Source organism: Carcharodon carcharias, chromosome 5, assembly GCF_017639515.1.
Source record: "Carcharodon carcharias isolate sCarCar2 chromosome 5, sCarCar2.pri, whole genome shotgun sequence".
NCBI lineage: Eukaryota > Metazoa > Chordata > Chondrichthyes > Lamniformes > Lamnidae > Carcharodon > Carcharodon carcharias.
The window spans coordinates 107,519,475-107,544,968 of NC_054471.1; the positions used below are offsets into that span (position 1 = coordinate 107,519,475).

General features: G+C 41.8%; 1 protein-coding gene across 10 annotated transcripts in view; it reads left to right on the plus strand.

The window, feature by feature from the left end:
- Positions 1–25,494, plus strand: part of LOC121277942 (frizzled-3) — a 144,525-nt gene that overhangs the window by 106,503 nt on the left and 12,528 nt on the right. For all 10 annotated transcript variants that reach the window (XM_041187823.1, XM_041187822.1, XM_041187821.1 and 7 more), the window contains 3 exons: positions 16,907–17,055; positions 20,787–21,020; positions 24,887–25,153. In XM_041187823.1, the coding sequence (XP_041043757.1) occupies positions 16,907–17,055; positions 20,787–21,020; positions 24,887–25,097 (594 nt within the window). In that variant the 3' untranslated portion in view covers positions 25,098–25,153. The remainder of the gene's footprint in view (positions 1–16,906; positions 17,056–20,786; positions 21,021–24,886; positions 25,154–25,494) is intronic.

The following is a 25,494-nucleotide window of genomic DNA, read 5'->3' on the forward strand; positions in this document are numbered from 1 at the left end:
CCCACTATACCACTGTGCCACCACCTTTGCTGGGTCTGTCCTACTGATGGGACAGGACAGGTGATGGTGGAATCAGGCACATTATCTGTAAGGTATGATTCAGTGAGGATGACTGTCAGGCTGTTGCTTCACTAGTCTTTGAGATAACTCTCCCAATTTTGGCACTAGCCCCCTGATAGTGAGGAGGACTTTGCAGAGTTGACAGGGCTTTCTTTTATTCATTCGTGGGATGTGGGTGTCGCTGGCTAGGCCAGCACTTATTGCTGATTCCTAATTGCTCTTGTTCAGAGGGCATTTTTAAGAGTCAATCACATTGCTGCGGATCTGGAGTCACATGTAGGCCAGACCAGTTGAAGACAACGGATTTTCTTCCCTAAAGGACATTAGTGAACCAGATGGGTTTTTACAACAATCGACAATGGTTTTGTGGCTTTTCATTCCAGATATTTATTGAGTTCAAATTCCACTATCTGCCATAGTGGGATTTGAACCCAGGTCCCCAGAGCATTGCCCTGGATCTCTGGATTACTAGTCCAGTGACAATACCACTATGCCATCGCCTCCCCCAAGTTGCATCTCTTGCAATTGCTTTCTGTTATTAATAATTTGCGATCAGTTTTTCTGATGTGACTTGTAATTTATAAAGTTCAGAATTGTCTAATCCGTTCCATTGTTGGTGGGGTGAGTGGGAGGGAGGAAGTGGTGGAAATCTACAATTTTGTTGTGCTGAATGACCAAGACACCAGAGATGAAAAGAGTAAAAGTAGTAGGTTAATCAGCAATTTAATGACATTAAGTTTTGATTTTAAAGCTACAATTTGAAGCAGGAGGGAAGCCCAAGGATAAATAGGACTTGCCTCAACTTTCAACTTCTGGGAAAGAATGAGTAGCAATAGGTGTAATGATCCTTATTTCTACACAGTGAAGTTGGAAGGGATAAGAAGGATATTTAGGATGTGCATATTTGAAGCGTAAGAAGAGTAAGAACATATAATTCCAAGTACTAATGACCACAATGTAGGAAGAAATAGACTGTTTTTTACTGTTTATTATGTGATGAAATGTGGCTCAGAAGTCATCCTACGTAACCCGACTTCCATTAATTACAAATTATTTAAATGGTATGAACTCTGGAGTGCAATTATTGTTTCTAACAAATGCTATAAATTTTGACTGACTTTATTAGTATTAGCATGTGTACTGATAGCTGGTGTTAGGATAAAAACAGGCTGACAATGGCTGTATTGAAACTTCATGGCATTCCTGTGACAGGCATATGTTTATTTATTGCTGTGATTTTTGCAGAGAAATTAAATTGAGTGGACTGCGATGTCTGCTCCCCATTTATCACATATACTTCCCAATTCCCAATGCTGTACGTTTCATTGAGTGAGCAGACTGATGCATGCTATTAAGCTTAATTAGTTATTGAGCTGGAATGTGTGCCGGCTTGATATGCAAAGGAAAATAAAATGAGACCATGGGATAGTCTCGTTATACTGGAGATGGGGGCAAGTGATAGCGTGCAGATTGAACTCAACTGCAAAAACCAGATTACTTGAGATGAGCAACAAATGCTGAACATAAAGTTCAACTGCAGCGATTTATTTATTTATTGACTAGGTGAATTGCTCCTTTGGTGAATCAGCACAGACATGATTGGCTGAATGACCTCCTTTTCTGCTGTAACCATTCTGGGATTCTGTGGCTACTAATATTCCAATAAAACAGTTGAGTGATTTGATTTGAGACATTCTTTTATAGCACAAGGAAAAGGGAGATTGTTTTGGTTTGGAGAATGCAGTAACTCTTTCGAGTACAAACACGTTTCCATCTGTTTCAGATGAAGTTACGTTGTTTCATAGTTTGCTATTGAGATTTGAACTCTTGATCTTGGGGTTACAAGCCCAGTACCATAACCACTTGGCTATTTAGGCCAAGCGAGAATGCAGTAAGATGCTCTTCATTACTTTCATTCAGTATGAGGGAGAAGGGAATGTTGCAGCTCAGGTCTTATGGGAACTGTAGCTAAGGACAGACTACAGCAGAAAGCCATCTTACACATTATGATTCTTTCATCTCTTATTTGTTCCCACTAACACCACAGCCTCTCTAAAGCTATGTGGAAAGCGTTTGTAATGAGTTTATTTTGTATTCATTCATGGGATACGACCATTGCTGGCAAGGCCAGTATTTGTTGCTCATCTCTAATTGCCCTTGCAAAGGTGCTGGTGAGCTGCATTCTTGAACTGCTGCAGTCTGTGGCGTAGGTACTCCCATGATGCTGTTAGAGAGGGAGTTCCAGGAATTTGGCCCAGCAACAGTAAGGAACAACAATATAGATCTAAGTCAGGATGGTGTGATACTTGGAGGGGAACACATACCTCAAATGTTAGTGAGGAGGACTTCCAAGGTCGGGAGGGCAGGGTGTGCTTTGTCATTTCCGGTGCTTATGTCGTTGCTAGGTGATCTGTGGTTTTATGCTTATTTGACTTTTCTGTAGTGGCTTTGATATAACTGATTCCCTGGGCCATTTCAGAGTGCAGTTAAGTCATTGCTGTGGGTCTGAAGCCACATGTAGGCCAGACCAAGTAAGCACCATGGATTTCCTTCCCTAGAGGACATTAGTGAACCAGGTTGATTTTTATGGCAATCTGGTAATTTCATGGTCATCACCTGTGGAATTAGCATTTTATTCCAGATTTTATTTATTAATTAAATTTAACTTCTACCAGTTGCCATGGTGGGATTGGAGCTCATGTCGCTGGATTACTGATCCAATAACTTTACCACAATGTTACTGTTTCCATAATGTTACACAAAAGGCTACCCTTGAGATAGCATCTGTTCCTCTCTCAATTTAATGGTTAGAATAGGGATCCAGGCTCTATAGACACAGTGGGCTCTGTTTCTAAATTAGCACCCACAAATAGATAGGAGAAACTCCCTGCTTTAACACTGCTGAAAACTGAATAATCAACCAGCAAGTCATTTGCATAAAAGCATCTTTTTGTTTTTTGTGTTCAAGTGCCAGCGCTGATTAGTTTTATCCACCTTCATTAATCACCTTGTCAGCATTTTAAGGAAATAGTAGTCATGCTGAGTAATTACTTTGCATCAGCATTTATAGCGACAAAAGAGGTCAGCATTCCAGAAATCGCAAGGAAACTAATATTGAATCAGGGACAGAACTCGCCACAATTAATGGAAACAAAATGATAGAGCAAACACTGCGTTTTAAGAAAGGTGGCAGAGGGAAACCAGGGAATTACAGACCAGTTAGCCTAACGTCTGTTGAGGAAATTACTAGAGCCTGTGATTAAGGTTAGGGTGACTGAACAACTTGAAAATTTTCAACTGATCAGAGAGACACAGCACAGATTTGTAAATGTTTGGTCATGCCTAATGAACCTGAGTGAATTTTTTGAAGAGGTGGCTAAAGTAATGAACAGAGGACTATCTATGGATATTATTTATATGGATTCCCACAAGGTATTTGATAAAGTCCCTCATAATAAACAGCTAAAGTTGAAGTCATAGATTTGAAGGTAAATTATCTACCTAGTTAGGAAATTGTCTGAGTGGAAGGGGTCAGAAAGTAGAGATATGCTGTTGCTCAAGTGGCAGAATATGATGAGTGTTATCCTGCAAGGATCTGTATTGGAGCCTCACCTATTCGCTATTCAATACAGCTTAGAAGACGGAATAGAAAGCCACATATCCAAATTTGCTGATCTCACATTGTAAGCAATGTAGATGGCAGCATAAAATTACAAAGAGGTATTGATTAAGCAAACGGGGAAAACAGTAGCAAATGGATGCATCATTTTGTACCTACAGATAAAACAGGGTACTTAATAGTGAAAAGCTTGAAGTCCAAATAGACTTGGGGGTCCATGTTCACAGATAATTAAAATGTCATGAACAAGTACATAAAATAATCAAAAATGGAATGCTGACCTTTATATTGAGAAAAGTAAAATACAGTGGGGTGGAAGTAATAATTCGGTTATACAAAGTCCTGGGTAGATCACACCTGAAGTACAGCGAGCAGTTCTGCACACCACACCTTAGAAAGGAAATATTGGCCTTGGAGGGAGTGCAGTTTAGGTCTTCTGTTGTAATACCTGGACTCCAAGGGTTAAGCTGAAAGGTGAGATTACTCAAACTAGGATTGTATTCTCTTGAATTTAGATGGCAATGGAGTGATTTGATCAAAATTTTCAAAATGTAAAAGGGAATGAATAGAAATAGAGAAACTATTTATTCCAGTTGTGAAATCTAGGACTAGGGGGTATTGTCTAAAAATTAGAGTCAGACTTTTCAGAGGTGAAAGGAAACAGCTCTACATACAAAGGGTGGTAGAAGTTTGGAACTCTCTTCCACAAAGGACAATTGATGCTAGATCATTTACTAATTTTACATCTGAGAGATTTTTTGCTAACCAAAGATGGTAAGGAATCTGAGAGAAAAACATGGGTAAATGGAGTTTAGTTGCAGATGTGGCTTGATCTCATGGAATGCTGGAACAGGCTCAAAGGGTTAAATGGTCTACTCTGCCTATATTGGATGAAATGAAGATGAAAGTCCCTCTATTCTCTCCAAGAAAATGTGCCATAATCAGCATCAAAATCCCTTAACCAACATCTCTCAAAAAAAGTTATCTGGCCATTATCAAATTGCTGTTTGTGGGAACTTTGTATTCAAAATTTTTTTAAAGTTTATTCAAGGCATGTGGGCTTCACTGGCTAGGTCAGTCTCCTATGTTACAACAGTGATTACATTTCAGAAATACTTCATTGACTGTAAAGCACTTTGGGATGCCCTGAGGTTCAGAAAGATGCTATATAACTGCAAGTCTTTCTTTCACGTTTGAATTTTAAACTGAGTAATTTCTCCACAATATCACACATGTTATAATACACAAGCATTACTAGAGCTTTCTACACCACCCATCCTGTGGCCTTTCAAGGAATCCCTAATTTCTGTGGAATTAATTGGGAGTTTTCTACTCAAGTCCCATTCCCACCACAAATTGGGTTGACTGCTTAAGTTCACTTTGCCTAAGTTATTAAGAAGCCAATATAGATTTTCATCTTACTAGTATATGCTGAAAGACCAGTGTTCTTAACCATTTTGCCAGCCAGACCCCACAGAAGCGAATTTGAGGCGTTCGAGAGAGCGCACAAACTTCCAAACACCTCGTCTGCTTGACCCTTCAAGCAGCACCTGCCCTGCATGTGGCAAAGTCTGCAGATCGCTCATTGGACTGATCAGCCATCTCAGAACCCATCAAACCAGAGTGGAAGCAAGTCATCCTCAATCTTGAGGGATTGTCGAAGAAGACTTTTTGTAGTGGCATTAAGCTTTCTTCCCATATCATTGGAGTTGAGCCTAGATTATTTGGCCCTGGAAATTGTGTTTCTAAACATGTTATGGCGTTGATCAAGAGTGGTATCATGCCAATTCAAATGTTCTCTAAAACATCACTATCTGTACCATCACTTTCTCAAGATGAGTTGGACAGTTGGAGCTTTCAGGGCTGAGATTGATGGATTTTGACTATGTAAGGGTATAGAAGGAAAATGAAATTTGTACACAGATCATCTGCTTGAATAGCAGAGCAGGCTTGAGGGACTGAATAGTTTATTTCTGGCCCTGTGAAATCTGCATGTGTAGGCTGTATCAGATATGAGTTTTCAATTTGCAGATATATCCTGTTTCTAAACAGGCCAGTCCATGTCATTATTATTTTCTTCCCTAGACTTAGGGTGTGGTTTAATTCATTGAACAATATCAACTGATGCTGCTGCACTTATGTGGAAACACATTTATATAAAAGAAAAATAAGTTTGCTCAATGTTGCTCTGTTTATATCCTCAACTGTAACCAGTGCTCCTTGTGGGTTAAATGGTAATGCCATTGACTGATCTCGTGCTTTGTGAGAGAGACATAAAAGTTAGCAAACCAAATGATGCAGATTTGGAATTAACATCCAACACACAGTGCCTCTTTCCTAACCAAAGCTGATGCAAGTGACGAGCTTTTGCTAAAGACTTTAAATATTGTGAAAAATAGAAGACCATTGATGTGGAGCTCAAGCAGTGTTTAAAATGCTTATTGCTAAAACATGACACCACTGCCTTGCGACAGCCTCTCATTGTGTGTTTGTAGGAATGACTGCTAAACCACGTTATCACTTTTTCAAAGCAGAGAAATTGTGGAATAAATAGAAGCAGGTCGGTCATAGCCCAGAGGCAGGAATTGGTCATTTAATGTATCCAGCCTCTACCAAATGGATGTTGCTAAGCTGTAGTAGCAATGGTGCCATAACCCATTGGGCCTAATTTGACTTTGGCATCCATTTGTCTCGGGAGATGGAGGACTGCACCCAGGATATATGCCACTTCTGTATTGAACATTCTGTGGCTGTAGGGGCTGATTTGTGAGTGGCAGTCCCTTCTGCAGCTGGCACAAATGAATAACGTTGGCCAGAGGTCAACTGATGTTTTTTTTTCCTTTCATTGAGCTCTCTCTTCTGCCATCTGGTCATTTCTTTTGTCCTCTGCTTTTTCCACACCCTACTTGACTGCTTTTCTCCAGGCACAATGGTCAACAGTAGGGATTTACTATGCATTGACTCCAATCTCGGTCAACTTGAAGCCTTGCTTACAGACACCCTCGTATCACAGATTTGGGCGATCTGTTGGTCTTGTGCTGATAGCAAGCTTGCCATAAAGCATGCCTTTGGGGATGCAGCCGCCATCTATTTAGCTCACGTGACCCAGCCAATGGAGTCGCAGCTGACTCTAGAGGGCAAACATGCTGGGGATTCCTGCACGCTGGTGAACTTTATCCAGCACTCTGTCTTGCTAGGAGGTGCCCAATATTTGTCTGAAGCAGCAGAGGTGGAAACTTTTTTTAGCTGTTTTTCTTGTTTTGTATAAGTTATCCATGCCCCTCTACTGTATGTAAAGGAAGGGTGCTGAGAACACAAGCCTTGTACATATGGAGCTTTGTATTTTCAGTTCGTATGCTGTTGGTCCACACTTGACTTGTCAACTTTGCTGGTAATTGTTGATCCAAAGCATGTGAGGCTGACAATGACCTCCAGAGTGAGGTTGTCAATGTTGCTAGAAGATGGAGTCTGTACATCCTGCCCCTTAACTTTGGTCTTCCTAATGCTGGGTGTCAGTCCAAACTCTTTGTAGGCCCAGGGGAACCGATTGACAAGCTGTTGCAAGTGAATTTCACAATGGGATGCCAGTGCAGAGTCAACAGCAAACAGCACTTGCGAACTCGAACATTACACAGTTTGGTTTTGGTGAGCAGTCTTGCTAAATTGAAAAGCTTGGTATTAGCTCTGACAAGCAGATAGACATTCTCGTTTGAATCGCTGAAAGCATACAATAGCAGCATAGAGAATATGCCAAGGAGCATTAGTGCCAGGAAGCAGCCCTGCTTTACCCCGCTGCTGACCTTAAAAGCCGTAACTTATGAAACTGTGCATGTTCTCATGGAAAGAAGAAATGATGCTCAGGAGTCCAGGCAGCAGCCTGTTTCTCATAGCAGTTTGAAGAGTCCGTCTCTGCTGACAAGGCCGAAGGCTTTGTTGAGGTTTATGAAGGCAATGTAGAGTGATCTTCACTGTTCATGGCATTTCTCCTATGACTACCAAAGTGAGAAAATCATGTCAGCTGTCGACCTGCCAGCTCTGAAGCCTCACTGATACTCTGGGTAGTTGTGTGATGCTAGGGTCTGTAATCTGATCAGAGCAACGTGAACAAAAACCTTCCCCACAATACTTAACAAGGAGATGCCTCAGTAATTGTTGCATATCATCCTCAGATCAACACTTGCCATACCACTGACCTAGAAAGGACCCAGGAGTTCCTCATCATCCTTGATCAGGCTCTTTCAGGCAACAACGCCAAAGTGTGGTATCGAAGTTGGATCATCTGCACACAGCATCATTAACTCTGCACTCACTGTATACAGGGAAGGAGATCAGAGGAATGCTGACTGGTTTGAGGCTTATTAGACTGCAATGGTGTCAGTTACTGCAACCAAAAGGAGAGCCCTCAGGAACTAGAGCAAGTGCACACAAACAAAAGATCTAGATGCTTTCAGAGCATCAAGCCCAAGCAGATTGCTCAGCATTGCACCAATCATACTGGCTGAAACTTTTCAACAGCATCAGTGTGTTGAATCTGGGGGTGCTAGGGGGATGTATGAAGGAATCAAGAAAGCAACAGGCCCAGTAGCAACCAAATCAGCCCCCTTGAAGTCAAAGACAGGGATGATCATCACTGAACCTAGCAAGCAGATGGAAAGGTGGAGGGAGTACCACCTCAAATTCTACACAATGGAGAATGTCGCCATTGAAGAAGCTTTCAGCACCAGTCCAGACTTTCCTGTCATGGAGGAGCTGAACAGCGAGCCCACCACAGCATAGCGCAATGAGGCCGTTGACTGCCTTGCCAGTGGTAAAGCCCCAGGAAACTATGGCATTCCACCTGAATTAATCAAAAGTGGGAAAACCACACTGCTGCAACATCTCCAAGAACTTTTGTGCCTCTGCTGGAAGAAAAGATTTGTGCCTCAAGACATGCATGATGTAAAACTAGTCATCTTGTGCAAAAATAAAGGGGATCACAGTGACTGCAACAATTACTGAGGCGTCTCTCCTTGGGCCCAAGGATACTATAAACTAAAGACAAAGATTTTAATCCCTCCAGAACACCAGCCCCAGGATTTCCCTAGTCCTGGGCATTATTGAGTGCCACTTAGACTACTTATCACCAGGGAATTCTAAATACAGTGAAAAGCCAAATATAAATTTTCCTTGAAGAAAAGGATTGGGAGGTTAAGATAGCTAGAGAAATCATATGTAATTAATGCTCCCAGCCCATCCTTCTCTTTGCGATGGGTACCCCAAAAAGAAACGACATGAGAATGAGCATTTGCTGTAACTGCCTTCCTCCTGAGACATCTTGAGGATTTGAAGAAGATCGTGGCTAGATGTAGTGCAACTGATATTGATCCTGATAGAGGATAAGAACTGGATTTGCCCCACCTGCTGGTTGAAGAGCCCACAAACATCAAATATTCTTCAGTAGGCAAAATACTTGGATTAAATGCTAATTGACCATCAAGCCCGGTGGAAGTGTACCCCAGCAGGAGTCATTCTCAGGAGTAAAGGCTGAAAATCAAGGTGGGCTAAATATGCCTAGACATGTGATGTGCGAGAAGTTTAAATAGTTCAAAATTGCTGCTAAGTTTTACTAACATCTTGGGTCATTCTTTCCAACACATCTGGTGGACTGTCCAGCACCTTATCACTCCTCAGGCTTCTGTCATGTTATGCATCAGATTCAAGACCACATTGCAGATTTGTGAAGCGTGAAAGATAATCATTAAAAGAAGAGCAACATGGGAGCTGCTTTTTGTCAGTCTTGATTCCCAAGTCCTGTTGATGCTTGCTGTAGCTTGTTAGCCTATTTCAATTCCCTACAGATTAGAGCTGTGTTTAATAAAGATTTGAAATTATCATTGAATGGCAGTGCAAGGTCCACTTAACAGAGGCTGATCATTGAATGTTTTTGTCTAAAAAATTGAAGCTATCAAAAATTAATCCATACATGATTTATTGTTTCTGAGGCTGTCACATTTTTAATGGAATTTTTATTACTAAACTGCAGTCAATCTGCCAAAAGACATCAAAGTCAAATCTGAAACCACAGCTTCTGTTGCAGTTGGCCCCACTGAGAGGCTAGGAGAGGATATTATATGGATTGTAAAATGTCTTACAACGTAGTTTGGAGTAAAGCATCTTGTTGAGCAGAGGGAGATTTACTTTGTCTCCAACCAGTGTTATGGGAATGCTTACTGCTGGCCATAGGTACCTGAAATCACAGACTGACTCAACCAATACCATGAATTTGTTCATACCAATCCAGGATGTAGGCCAGGTCCTTGCTGCAGATTTGAGGTGGTAGGGAATGAAATGTGCTGGGATATGGAGGAGCTTGTGAAAGCTCTACTCCCTGTCTCACTTGTTATGGAACCTACCTTCTTTGGGAGAAATTGGCACAGAATTATATTGTCTGCTACGTCAAAAACCTTGAATTGTGCCCAGTATATTTAACTCCCTGATGATTATAAGACCCTGAGGGGAAAGGCAGTCAAGTTTCAAGACCAGCTGATTCATCAAGTCTACCCCGCACCATGGTGGCCAAGCATAATCATAAATATTTACTTCCAAACACGATTTCTTTACTCCCAACTTATGATCTCCTGGGAAAGGCATGTGCACAAATGGTTCGGTATGTTAATAAACAGGACAGAACACATCCTCTTCTGCAACGCCACACCATATGCTCACTGGTGCCTGAACTGTAGGATGAAATTCTCAGCACAAGTGCACCCTATATTGTATCCTTAAATAGCTCAGTAGGATAATGCCATGAGTGGAAGTCTGCAACCAGGTAATCTGATATTGGAGAAACAATCGACCCATTCGTAGTACCAAATAATAGTCGTCTGATAGTATAGAACTTGAGTATTGTTGAAAAAAGGAACATCTCTAAGCTTTTCATCTTGCACTCATCCGGACACTCGCAAGAATATCAATATTAGGGGAAAACAACAATTTATACTGTATGAGAGGAGAGTGCTGATTGGTTGACAAGTGGCATTGCCATGGAGAATGCACCACTGGCGACTGACAGTTAACTGCCAAGCATTGTTTGAAATTTAAATCAAGCAGCTTGACCCTGATTGGTCAAGGCATTGCCCTGCGAAATAAGTCAGCGAATGGCTCACTTATTTTGTTTAGCTGAAACGGGAGCAATGTATGTACATGTTCTTTTTGTCTGCAAAGAACAGGGCCCTGTGTATTAACATATGTAGCTTCCAGTACATGCAACTGCACCACACTGTGAGCCTGACTGACAATCTTAAATTGATTGTCAGTGTAATTCTTAGCACAAAGGTATCCTGCAGGATAATGGCTACCCTGATCAAATCATTTTATGCTCTCTATCACACAAGTTTATGAACGGACCTAAGGCTTGTCACTTTCGACCCTGAAAAGTGTCCAGTCTACCTCGGATTACCCTGGAAGGGCAAGGTATCTCAAACATTTGAGCGACGGGTGAAGCTAACTGTTTCTCACTGCTACTATGCAGTATTCAGCACCAATAGGTTGCTGCCATCAAGCCAAAAATACATTCTATCACACAAACGAGAAATGTGGTATATGAATTTCAGTGCCAATATGGGCCATACGTTACAAAGACTGGCAGGTCCTATCAAACAGCATGTCCCAGCTGCCGTTCGCAATGGGCAGGGTACAGACCGTACTCAACCAGCCCATACTTGCAAAACTCAAAACACAGTGTCCAACATTAGATGTGAATCCATGATTGGACAACATTTGCTGAATAATCCTCAATGTGCTAAGAATTACACAAAGTGAATAGCTTAGACATGTCTCTTTTTTCAGCAGTACCAAATAATAATCAGTTTCTTTCTTTCTGCTCATGTAAAGCAGAGGGAGAGGTAAAGGAGTGGGGTAGGGTGGGGGGGAGGAATAAAGGTTGCATAAAGGAGTTGAGGGAAGTAAAAGCAGAGGGATTGAAGGGTAAAGGCCGTGGGGGGCGCTGGTTGAGGGGTTGGGTAAAAGCAATGCCTGGGGCATTGAGGGGCCACAGTAAAGAGAGCACAAGGGAAGCAACAACACCGTGTAATCCATATGTGAGGGATTTAATCAAATGCCTTCTGGAAGTCTATATAAGTAACATCCATTGAATTCCCAGCTTCAAGGAATTCAATCATGTTTGTCAGGTATGACCTACCCTTTACAAAACTATGCTGGCTGTCTCTGATCAGTTCAAACTTTACAAAGAGTTGAGTCACTCTGTCTTTAACCATTGGCACTAGTAATTTCCTGGCAGCAGGTGTTAAGACTAACTGGTCTGTAAGTTACTGATCTCTCCCTCTCATCTTTCTTAACTAGCAGAATGACAGATGTAATTTTTCAATAAAAAAGAGTTCCTGAATCATAAGAACTTTGGAAGATTACAGCTGCAGCATCTATAGTTACATGATTTGATCCAAGTGAACATGTTTCAATGTTCACTTACTCCCAATGGTGTGTGGATGTTACCCCCAAATAATGAACGATCTTAAAGTAATCTTTGTATTCCCAATCAGACTAAAAACACCATTTTACTGGCAGAGAGCTTGTATTTTGCTTTGCTGTATGTATTTTAAATGTACACATAGGGACACAGGAGCAGGAATAGGCCATATAGCTGGTTGAGGCTGTTCCACCGTTCAGTTAGATCATGGTTGATCATTGACCTCACTGCCACTTTCCTGTGCTATCCCCATATGTCTTGATGTCACTATTATCCAGAAATCTATCGACTTCTGTCTTGAACATGCTTAATACGCCTGCTAATTTGAGCTCTGGGAGCTTCTGAGAAGCTGAAGTGGACCAATGTGAAGACGGTTCTAGTCTTGCGTTGAGTGGGTTGGGTAGCTGTTATAATGAATGACAGTTAATGTCCATGGCCTGTCACTGCTGGGTATTTCAGGGCAGATTATTTGACAAATTTGAATTACATTGCCTCTCGCTACATTTGAAAACAACTTTTAAACTAGACGCACATTGGGAATACCTCACCTTTGTTCATCTTCCCTGTAAGCCTTTGAATAGAATTCATTATACATCAAGACTTGAACATGAGGGTATTCTTATGAAGGTCATGTTGTCATCATGCTAATTTGTTTAATTTATTTTTCCTTTCTCCACTTTTGCTGCCTTTTGTATCTATAATTTCATTCTTAAGATATGGGCTTTGCTGGCACTTTATTGGCCATCCCAAGTTGCCTAGAGAAGGTTGTGATGAGCTGCTGCAATCCATGTGGTGAAGGTGCTTCCACAGAGGGAGTTCCAAGATTTTGACCCTGCAATGATGATGGAACAGCAATATATTTCCAAGTTAGGATGGTGTGTGACTTGGAGGGGAACTTGCAGGTGGTGGTGTTCCCATGCATCTGCTGCCCTTGTCCTTCTAGGTAGTAGAGGTCGCGGGTTTAGAAGGTGCTGACGAAGGAGCCTTGCTGAGTTGCTGCAGTGCATTTTGGATATGGTACACACAGCTACTACTGTGCATTGGTGGTGGAGGGAGTGATGCTGGATGGGGTGCCGATCGAGTGGGCTGCTTTGTCTTGAATGTTGTCATGTGTTCTTGAGTGTTTTTGGAGTTGCACTCATCCAGGCAAGTGGAGAGTATTCCGTCACTCTCCTAACTTGTGCTTTGTAGATGGTAGACAGGCTTTGGGGAGTCAGGAGGTGAGTTATTCAGTACATGATTCCTAGCCTCTGATCTGCTCATGTAGCCACAGTATTTATATGACTAGTCCAGTTCAGTTTCTGGTCAGTGGTAAACCCCAGGATGTTGATAGTGGGGGATTCAGCGATGGCAACGCCATCAAATGTCAGAGGGTTAGATTCTCTTTTATTGGAGATGATCATTGCCTGGGACTTGTGTTGTGCAAATGTTAATTGCCACTTATCAGCCCAAACTTGAATATTGTCCAGACCTTGTTGCATATGGACATGGACTATTTCAGTATCTGAGGAGTTGCGAATGGTGCTGAACATTATGCAATCATCAGTGAACATCCCCACTTCTGATCTTGTGATGGAAAGATAGATATTGATGAAGCTGAAGATGGTTGGGCCTAGGACACTGCTCTGAGGAACTCCTGCAATGATTCCCAGGACAGAGATGATTGTCCTCCAGCAATTATAACCATCTTCCTTTGTGCTAGGTATGACTCCGACCATTGGAGAGTTTTCCCCGGTTCCCATTGACTTCAGTTTTGCATGGGCTTATTGATGCCATACTCACTCAAATGCTGCTTTGATGTCAAGGGCAGTCATTCTCACCTCACGTCTGGAGTTCAGCCCTTTTGTCCATGTTTGGATCAAGGCTATAATGAGATCAGGAGCTGAGTGGCCCTGGTGGAACTCAAACTGCATCAATGAGCAGGTTGTTGTTGAGTAAGTGCTGCTTAATAACACTGTCAATAGCAGCATCCATCACTTTGCTGATAGTTGATAGTAGACTGATGGAATGGTAATTGCCTGGGTAGGATTTGCCCTGCTTTCTGTGGACAGGACATAGCTAGTTAGAACCAGTGTTGTAGCTGTACTGAAGCAGCTTAGCTAAGGGCATGGCTAGTTCTGGGGCACAGATCTTTCTTCCTACAGCCGAGATGTTGTCAGGACCTCAGATGGAGGACAAGATAGATAGTCTGTTCGGCACTTCTGGCTGATGATTATTGCAAATGTTTCTTGCATTGATGCTGGGCTTCCCCGCCCCCCCTAAGTCATTGAGGCTAGGGATGTTTTTAGAGTTGCCTCCTTCAGCGAGTTGTTCAATTGTCCACCATCATTCACGACTAGATGTGGCAGGACTGTAGATCTTTGATTTGATCCATTGGTTGTGGGAGTTAGGGAATTCCAGGATTTTGTTCCAGCAACAATGAAAGAATAGCGATATATTTTCAAGCCAGAATGGTGTATGACTTGGAGGGAAACCTAGAAGCGATGGAGTTCCAATACATCTTCTTCTCCAGATAGCATAATCTATTATTCGATGGCCACCGAACCACGGCTTATGCCATGATTTTACTACTGGACAGGATGAAGGGCAGTCCCCAATTCTAGCTCAGCCGGAATGGGGACCAAACTCTGCGCTGTTGGTATTATTCTGAACCACACACTAGCTGTCTACACAACTGAGCTAACCGGCCTCCAATATACCTACTATTCTTGTCCTCCCAAGAACTATGTTCTGGTCACTTCTGCCAATATTGTCCTGGACAGATGCATCTGCAACAGACAGATCAGTAGTCAAGTAGGTTTTTCCCTCATGTTGGCTCTTGCAATGCTGCAAGCTCAGTTTGAAGCTATATCCTACAGAACTCGACCAGCTCGATCAGTAGTGGTGTTATCGGGCCGCTCTTGGTGATGGACATTGAAATGCCTCACCGAGTATATTCTGGCCCTTGCTACATTCAGGCATCTCTGGTGAGTCTATCCTGGTGGGACATGGCATACCCAGGAATAGCGATAGAGGAGCTTGGGACATTGGTTTTAAGGCACAAATTGGTGAGTACATTTGGCTGTTGCTTAAATTATCCTACACCCTATCCTAATTTTGGCACAAGTCCCCAGATATTAATGAGGAGGACAGAGTGTACATTTGTCGTGTCTGAATTTGTTGATTAGGTTAATGCCAGATGGTCCATCTAGTTTCAATCTTGTTTCTCTTTCCAATTTGGTAATTCTGTACATATCTAGTTTCCTCACTCAGTTAGATTATTGTTTAAATAAATGGAGTTCCACACCTTCTGAAATGAGCATGTATTTTATACAGATCCTCAGAAATAGCAAGATTTCTTTAATCTACAGTCTCCAGATTGCAGTTAGAAGCACAAATCAAATTAAAGGTGCATACAGTTTGTTGTACAGTGGGTTAAAAGTCCTGCATTTGCATCTAAACTCCTGAAGTATTAGGTACAGTCTGGTAAAGTGCTCTCGATAAAAATATTAGATACAACTTCCTGGTTCTGGGCACAAGTGTAACCAGTGCTATCATTTGAGTGTTTTGATATGAGCTACATGGTAGAGGAAGCCAAACGGCTAGGGATAATGTGAATGGGGTTTGCTTTTGATGTGGGGCCTGTTACCATGTTCTTCCATAATTATTTTACCCTCCCTCACTGCTGGACTTCCTTGCATTTCCTGAGGCAGTAGCCAGTTTGCCCTCTTTTCAGCACCCCATTATACAATTATAGTAAATAGCATAGTTACAGGGGAATGGTCTACCTGAGTCATTTTGGACAGAAGGCTCCAGTGAAGTTCTCAATGAATTCTGGATAGCTACAGAATGAACAGAACAATTAGAAGTTGGAAACGAAAACAGAATTACCTGGAAAAACTCAGCAGGTCTGGCAGCATCGGCGGAGAAGAAAAGAGTTGACGTTTCGAGTCCTCATGACCCTTCGACAGAACTTGAGTTCGAGTCCAACTTGGACTGCTGAGTTTTTCCAGGTAATTCTGTTTTTGTTTTGGATTTCCAGCATCCGCAGTTTTTTTGTTTTTAATTAGAAGTTGGATCCACTTTGAAACATTGCCATCCAATAACTGATTATATAGCTTTGTTTCAGTAATTGCTTGGTCACAGCAATTACTCCATTGACGGATAGAAGAGGAGAAGCCTGAGACTTGTCCCCTGAGATTTTTTAGAGGTAAATGACTTTACATTTATTTTATACACAAAGCCCTGAGTTACTGCTGAGGGCTTTAGAAACGTTATCCATTTTTCCCATCTCCCATGTCATGTGAATTTGGTAAATTATTAAATGTAACAAATAAAAATCAAAGTTAATTTAGTTATTAAGGACTGTACTTTCCTTTTCACTAATTTTAATGAAAACAGAGTTTTAAAAAAAAACCTTTTTACTTGTGCAATTTTGCTGAAATTAGTGAATAGAGGATATTGCACCTATGCTCCCTTAAAGGCTCACTGGGAAATGCCCTGTTGAGAAAGGTAGGGTGGCAGAATGCAGCACTGTTCAGAGGCTGGGATGTGGCACTGTCCATTAGGGTATAGAGTGGTAAGAGTGTTGTGGGATGGAATGTGTAGTCAATCAGCATCCATAAAAAGAAAAACTAAGCTAATGATTGAGATGTGAGCCTTAATTAGAATAAAATTATTTTTCTCCACTGAGTTGGTTGTAAAATTCCACAATATACCAACATGGCTATTTTTTGTATTTTTGCTGTTCCATGTGTTGTTAAACTATCTTTGTGTCTCATTAGGTCACCCAGGTGAGCCGCCCCGATCTTATTCTCTTCCTCATGAAGTACCTAATGGCTCTGGTTGTTGGAATTCCTTCTGTATTCTGGGTTGGCAGTAAGAAGACCTGCTTTGAATGGGCCAGTTTCTTCCATGGTCGCAAGAAGAAAGAGTGAGTCTGCTTCTTGTGCTGCGTACCCTTGCACTCCTCATGTTGTCTTCTTTCCCCACCGCTTGCCCTGCCCCCACTACCTGCCATGTGTTTACACCTCATTATAGCTAATTTTTCATAAATTCTTTCGGGTACTGTGAAACACCGCATTCGTAAGTGAGTAGAAGGGAGCACAGACAGCCAAAAATGAATCTACATCTTGTGTGTTGGGAGGTATGTGGGAAGCAGGTGGGTGAACTGGAAAAGTTGGGTAAGTTGGTGTTTTGTCCCCTTTTTTTGTCTTGCTGCCTTATTCCTATAGCAGAGACCAGATCCCACCCACACCTAGGTATGTTTGAGACCTGCTGCAGCAGCCCACTGGGATGTGTGCAAGTAAGCAGTGAGCAAGTGCTGTGCATCTAACACAGAGATAAAAACAAAAAACTGCAGATGCTGGAAATCCAAAACAAAAGCAGAATTACCTGGAAAAACTCAGCAGGTTTGGCAGCATCGGCAGAGAAGAAAAGAGTTGACGTTTCGAGTCCTCATCTAACACAGCTCCTTTTAAAGCAATAGTAACTCTAGTGATCATTTGTCACTCCAATTTCAGTACAGGTCACCCCTGCTGTAACTCACTCATTGCATTAGTTCCTGTGGGTTTCAAGTAAAACCGCATTTTAATTAGTGTCTGACATTTCTGATCAGGACTGACCCAAGTGCACAGGAATTGTGAATGATGAATATGTGCATGTAAACAATGCCTCACTGAAGACTGAGGACATGTGGTATGCTGTACTACTTTTCACAGCTGAATTCTGTTGAAAGTTAGAGGAGCTTAACCTTGGCCAATAAACACCAGAGAGTTTGTCTTTGGGGGTGGAAATGGAACGAGGCTTGGGAGTGAAGGATGGTAAGTGTAATTATTCAATCAGCCCATTTGACAGGGAGCTCTCTTCGCCAGCAGCACAGCTGAGAAATTCAACTCCACCTGACTTGTCCCAAATTATTTTCTTGCTGGTGAGATTTATATCTGCTCTTTAGTCCCTTCTGGTTGCAGTGTTCTGGAGAAGAGGATGAAAGTTGAAAGGAATTGTTCCAAAATCATTTCATAAGATGTAAATGATCAAAACCTTTGAATGTGAATGGTTAAGAATTTGTAAACATTTCTGATATCATAAATCACATATCACTCTTCAATAAAACCTATTCATGGTGTGAGGACAGTGTGGTTTAATGAATTTGTGCCTCTAGTACTGGGGTTGATTCACGGGAACTCCCTTGCTCTTTTTCCACTGGTGCCATGGGATCAATTAGGTCCAGCCAGGGGGCAACAGGCCTCAGTTTAACATCTGAAACCAAAAGCGCTACCTCCAGCAGCAGTCCCTCAGGACTGCAGCCAGCAGAAATGTAGTCTTGATTACAGTTGAAGTAGCTGTGTTACAATCTCTGTAGAGACCAAGAACTTTGAAAAAGATATTTGAATTTCCAATGGTTGACTGGAGGGATCACACTTCAAGATTTCAAGTTTTAAGACTTTTACTGTAACAAATAAACAAAAAAGCAACATTGACCAACCACTTTTTAGTGTGGAACTTATACTTTAAAGTACAGAAAAGATCTCCCATGTGACTTTTAACACACCTGAAAATACACTGCCATGGTTATACTTTACTCTGCCCCTTAAATGGACACTATTCTCCTGGAACCAGTCCAAAATTATTATCCACTCCTGATGGCCTGCTACCATTTTCCTTTCCCAGCCTGGTAACTTCTAACCTCGAACTGGCTTTCTTGGTGAGGGCTGTCCTCACCGCTTCTCTGCTTCATGGGAACGTAGGAAATAGGAGCACGAATTGTCTAGGACAAAGCAGCCCGCTTGATTGGCACGCCTTCTACAAAGATTCATTCCTTCCACCAACGCACAGCGGTAGCAGTGTGTACCGTCTACAAGATGCACTGCAGAAACTCACCAAGGCTCCTTAGGCAGCACCTTCCAAACTTATGACCACTACTATCTAGAAGGACAAGGACAGTAAATACTTGGGAACATAACCACCTGGAAGTTCCCCTCCAAACCACTCACCATCCTGACTTAGAAATATATCACTGTTCCTTCACTGTTGCTGGGTCAAAATCCTGGATCTCCCTCCCTAACTGCATTGTGGGTGTACCTATCCACAAGGACTGCAGCGGGTTCAAGAAGGCAGCCCACCACCATCTTCCCAAGGGAAATTATGGGTGGGCAATAAATGATGGCCTAGCCAGTGACGCCTGTTGTCTTCCCCTTCCTGTCTGCCACCTCCCCCTCCCTGTCTGCCACCTCCCCCTTGCCCTCTCTGCATGTGCTCTCTTTCATGCTTTCAGATTCTTGCAGATGTCAGTCTGGGAGGTTCAGAGCTTAAGCAACCTCATATCACATTGGCTTCCTATTGACGTTTCCTTCTTAAAGCCCATACTCAAGGCAACGTGAATCACATGGGCCTTGTATCCAGGTAGAAATGTTCATTAGCTACCCTCTAGATCCCCCAATCTCCATTCTTTCTTGGAATTGAATAGATAGTTTCAAGTATATCCGCTTAAAAAACCCTGACATTCCTAACGCCTCCCAATGAGACTTCGAGACTAACTGTCCACCTACAGTCATCACAGATGCGCTTGCCATTTGTCTAGAGGTATGAACATCTTGGACCTTCTCCCCGGTAAAGCAATGGCTCTACCTCCCCCACCTTAACATTTAACCTTCAGTTCCCCCATTTAACTTAAAGTTAAAAGAGACAGCCCCAGAACATAACAATCTTATTAACCAGTTGTTTGTAACAACTGGGACTTGAGCCCAAGGCCTTCTGACTGAAGTGAGTGAGTTGCCTACCAAGCCACAGCTGACATTAGAAATGCATAGCAAGCAACTTCAACAACCTGGAAAAAAAGGCAAGCTTGGATTAGGCCTGCCTCAAAACCTCCAGCATTTTCTGTACTTGTGTCCGATGCACAACATTTGTGGTGTTATCTGTATTGACGAATTAGCGTGCACAGGAAAATTTTTGAAACTTTCAACACATTTCATGTAAGGTCATTAAGTGAACCCAATAAGCCAATGTTCCCAGGGGTTCACAATTAATAGCCAGTGACTGGGGGACATAATGAGAAGGTGAGTAGATGTTTACTTGAGAGATGGATGGACTTTTTACACTCAGTGAACTTAATTGTTTGCACTTCCTATCCTGCACTGAGACACGGTGGTTGGGCGGTTGTGTCCTTGAAAATAAGAACCGCCCCTTGAGCATGTTTTGTCATTCAATCAGATCATGATTGATCAGTATCTGAACATTTATACAGACTTGCATATCCTTTGATCCCAAAAGGCTGTTAGTCTTGAGCATTTCAGTTGATGCCCAGTATCCACAGCTTATTGTGGAAAAGAATTCCAGATTTCCACTACCCTATGTGTGAGGAAAAAATAAGTGTTTCCTGATTTCATTTCTGAATGACCTGACTTTAATTTTAAGATGAGGCTTCTTGTTTTGGAGAATCTGCACTCTATCTCTTCCAAGGCCAAAACCTGTAGGTGTATGTATTATATAATATACAAAATAAATATATAAAATATGTATTAAATCTGTCAACGCAGAGCTGGCAGTCAGAAACCAGAAGTTATTTTGGGGAATTGGTGATAACTGAAACTTAATACTTGCCCTGAGAATTATCTTCCCTTTAACTGGGTTCTACAATTGACTTCTCATTTCTCCTTTCAGTTCTGTAAATGAGAGCCGCCAAGTACTGCAGGAACCCGAGTTTGCACAGTCACTGCTGAGAGACCCCAACACCCCAATCGTCCGCAAATCCAGAGGCACCTCTACGCAAGGAACGTCCACTCACGCCTCCTCGCAGCAACTCGCCCTTATGGACGACCAGAGGAGCAAGGCCGGCAGTGTACACAGTAAACTCAGCAGTTACCATGGAAGCTTGCACAGGTCACGGGATGGCAGGTGAGCAGAACTACTGCAGCAACACCACGGCAAATCACGTGTGACAGAGGCTTTTTAAAAATTAAGTATCAGATATGCAACTGCATTGTTCAGTCAGGATTATCATATTAAATAACTAATGTCGGATTTCACATTGGTTAAACCAGTAGCATTGTTTGATTTTTGATATTCAGGTAGAAAGGTTAAGAAGGAGGGATCAGGTGATAGTGGGCTGTGTTGTGGGTGAGTTGATGTGCCTCAACTCTTTTTTTACTAGTGTAGGAGGCATCTCAACTGCAGAGATGTGAATTTCAACTTAAGAATGGTCTATGAATGCTTGTCAGCATCCTTTCACAGGGAGAAAGGACCACAGCTATATGGGGGGGGTGGGAGTAGAAAAGATACAGAGTCACTGACAATGTGCCGCTTAATCTGGTGTAAATTGAAAAATATCAGAACCGAGAACTTATCATCTGGAAAGATCTGAGCAGGCTGGGGCTCTTTTCCGTGGAGAAGATTGAGGGATGGCCTTCTGGAGTCCTTTAAGATTATGAAAGGGTTTGAAATGATAGACATATAGACACTTGTGAGTGAGACCAGAGCTAGGAGCCAGGACTGGTTGCTCAGCCATTTTGTTCAATGAACAATTGATCAGGCGAAGTAGAATTAGTTTGGGTAGAAGGGCAGAAAGCAAGCAAGGGTCAGAAAAAATTGGTGAGATTTGTTTATAGGCCCCCTAGAAGTAGTTGGTGTAGACAGAATATAAATTGGGAAATGAGAGGTTCATCTAATAAAGTTAATACAGTAATCATGAGGAACTTTAATCTTCATATGGACTAGGCAAACCAAATTTGCAGTAATAGTGTGGAGGAGTTGTTCATGGAATGTATAAAAGATAATTTTCTCGATCAGTATGTCAAGGAACAGGCTATTTTGGATTATTATGTGATGAGAAAGGGTTAATTGATCTTGCAGTAAAGGGGCTTTTAAGGAAGAGTGACCATAATATGATAGGATTTTATATTGAGTTTGAAAGCAATTTAGTTAAGTTTCAAATTAGGACTTAAATCTAAACAAAGTAAACTAGGTAGGCATGAAGGGAGAGTTGGGTAATGTAGATTGGAAACTATATTAAAAGACATGATGGTGGACAAGCAATGGCTAGCATTTAAAGAATTAATACATACTTTGCAACAAATACACATTTCTTTAAGACACACAAACTGAGTGGTCCAGTCACGGCTAACACGGTGTTAAGAGATCAAAGGAAGAGCTTATTGTCAAAAAGAGTGGTAAGCCTGAAGATTGGGAAGATTTCCAAATTCACCAGAGGACCACCAAGAAATCGGCACATAAAGAGCAAAGGGAATATGAGAGTAGACTAGCAAGGAACATAAAAACAGATTGTAAATGTTTCTATAGATATGTAAATAAAAAATTAATGAAAGTAAACACAGGCTCATTAGAGGCAGAGACAGGTGAAATTATAATGGGGAATAAGGAAATGGCAGAGACATTAAAGAAATAGCATTTGTATCTGTCTTCACACGAAAATATTCCAAAAGTGATGGAGAACCGGTGGCCTAGCAAGAATGAGGAACTTAAATCTGTATAAGTAAAGGTTTAAGGGGACTCTTTGGAAACCAATCCCATGGACTTGACCTACATCCTCGGATTTTAAAATAGCTGCAGGGATAGTGAAGAAGAGACATACAGACTTGAAACGTTTCTTTCTCCACAGATGCTGCCTGACCTGCTGAATTTTTCCAGCATTTTCTGTTTTATTTCAGATTTCCAGCACGTGCAGTATTTTGCTTTTATATTATTGATATAGTGGATGCGTTGATTTTGATCTTCCAGAATTCCTTAGACTCTGGAACAGTTCCCAGGAAGTAGGAAGTTGCAAATATAGCCCCACTATTTATGAAAGGAAGAAGAGAGAAAATGAGGAGCTACATCAGTAGTAAGCAAACTGCTAGAATCTTATTACTAGGGATGTGGTAACAGAACTTCGAAAATCACAATGAGTTACTCAGAGTCTCTCAAATTTATGAAAGGAATATCATGTTTGACAAATCTGTTAGTGGTTCGAGGAGGTAACTAGGATAAGGAGGAATCGGTGGAAGATGTATATTTGGATTTTCAAAAAGCATTCTCACGGATTTTTGCACACAATGGGATTAAGTTAATGGACAGAAAACAGATTAGGAGTAAACAGGACATTTTCAGGCTGGTAAACTGTAACTAACAGGGAACCACAAGGATCAATTCATGGGCTTCAGCAATTTACAATCTATACTAGTGACTTAAATGAGAGGAATGTAACTTATCAAAGTTTGCTGATGATATAAAATTACATGAAAAAGAAAGCTGTGAAGGAGGCTAGGGGGCTGTTAGATAGGTTGGGCGAATGGGTAAGGACATAGCAGATAGAATACCAAGTGTTTAAGTTATCCATTTTGGGAGGAAAAATAGGAAAAACAGAATTTTTTTGCATGGTGAGAGACTGGGAAATATTTACGTTGAGGCACCTGGATGACCTTGTACATGAATTATAGAAAGTGAACATGCAAGGGCAGCAAGCAATTAGGAAGGACACTGGTACAAAGGGATTAGAATGTAAGAATAAAGAAATCATACCACAGTTATACAGGGCATTTGTGAGGCCACACCTGGAGTACTGTATGAAGTTTTGGTCTCCTTAAGTAAAGAACATACTTGCCCTGGAGGAAGTGCAACAGATTGTCCTGAGGTGAAATTGAGTAGACAAGGTCTATATTCCATGGGTTGAGAAGAATGAGTGGTGATTTAAATGAAACAAAGAAAATGGGGGCTTCACAGGGTAGATACCGAGAAAATGTTTCCCTGACTCGAGAATCTACAACACGGGGTCACAATATTAGAATAAGGATCAGACATTTAGGACCGAAATGAGGAGAAATTTCTCCACTTGAAGGATTGTGAATCTTTGGAATTCTCTACAATATTCTTGTCTTGAATATATTCAATGGCTGAGATTGATAGTTTTTTTGGTACTTAGGGCTTTAAGGAATATTTATATAGTACAGGAAGGTGGAGTTGGATAGAAGCCGTAATCTTATTGAATAGCAGAGCAGGTTCAAAGGGCTAAATGACCTACTTCAGCTTCAATCTCTTGTGTTCTAGAACAGGAAAGTTCTTCCCTGATGTCAGTTGGACCATGCTGGGGGCACTGTAATTGTCCACAGCCCCTGCTAGAAGGATGTGCTTATGGACATTGCAGAGGGCAAAGCCATACTGGTTCATGAAGCCCAATGTGGTGGAATAGCCTGCAGCATTCACATCGAAGTTTATGAATGATGGATGGCCAACAGCAGAAATGGGAGAGGAGGCCATTGGAGAAAGATTATAAGACTACAGTAGTTTAGTTTTTGAAATTCTGTTTACACCACAATATTAGAACACCCTCTTTTCTTAATAAAACATATTCCAGAAGCAGTCTAGGACCCTGGACTCTGACAACACAGGATGGGTGTGAGAGAGTGCAGAATTAATTTGGAGGGTTGTAATTGACATGACATTTAGGTGCAAACATCTGTAAACGGCAACAGGGAAGATTGGGGGTGGTGCAGCATTTTTGATGTGCCGGGAGTGTGTTAGTTCAGGTTGGGGGGGTCCACTTTACAGTAGCAGTTGGTGGGTCCAAAAACCCATGTGGATTTCTGAGTCTCCTCCATCAGTGTTCAAACAGGAGACTAGCACAGGAACACCTTGGTTTGTGGTGCTTTCGAAACTCAATCGGCTATGCTGATCTGAACCACCTCCAGCCCATGATGTTTTATAAACACACATACAAACCTGCTGCCAAGTGATGGTTAATGGAAATTTTACCATTGTTCTTTTATCAGATATACACCTTGCAGCTTCAGAGGTCTGGATGAGCGGTTGGTGCATGGCAGTCTGCCAAGGCTCAACGACCAGTCCCAGCAAAGCAGCCTACACCGTCTGAATGACCAGTCCCGGCAAAGCAGTATCAGGGACCTGACTAATCCAGCAACCCACATCACTCATGGTACTAGCATGAACCGAGTCATTGAGGAAGATTGCACAAGTGCCTAAACAAAGCCTCTTATCCAAGGCAAAGTGAAGGGGGCACACAGTTCAACAGAAGACAGGTAAATCCACAGCATTTGCAAGAGGGAGCTCATTTTCTGATATACTATGATAGGTCAGCAATAGAGAAATAAATAATAGATGGTGTTAATTGCAATCTCATCCAATGCCACTGGTGCTGCCAAGAAGGGTTAAAATAGTTGCTGACACAAATGTGGCTTGAAATCGTCTTTGGAACAACACAAGTTCAGACTCTTTACAACTGTTGCCACCAATGAAAAGACTAAAGAGGAGGAAGCTCAAAGCTGACTTTGGCTTCTCATTCCTAACACACTGCTGTTGGCTCTGGCTTCTCTATAAAACTGATGGAGTAAGGAAATTTGGATTCCTCTTCAAGGCTGAT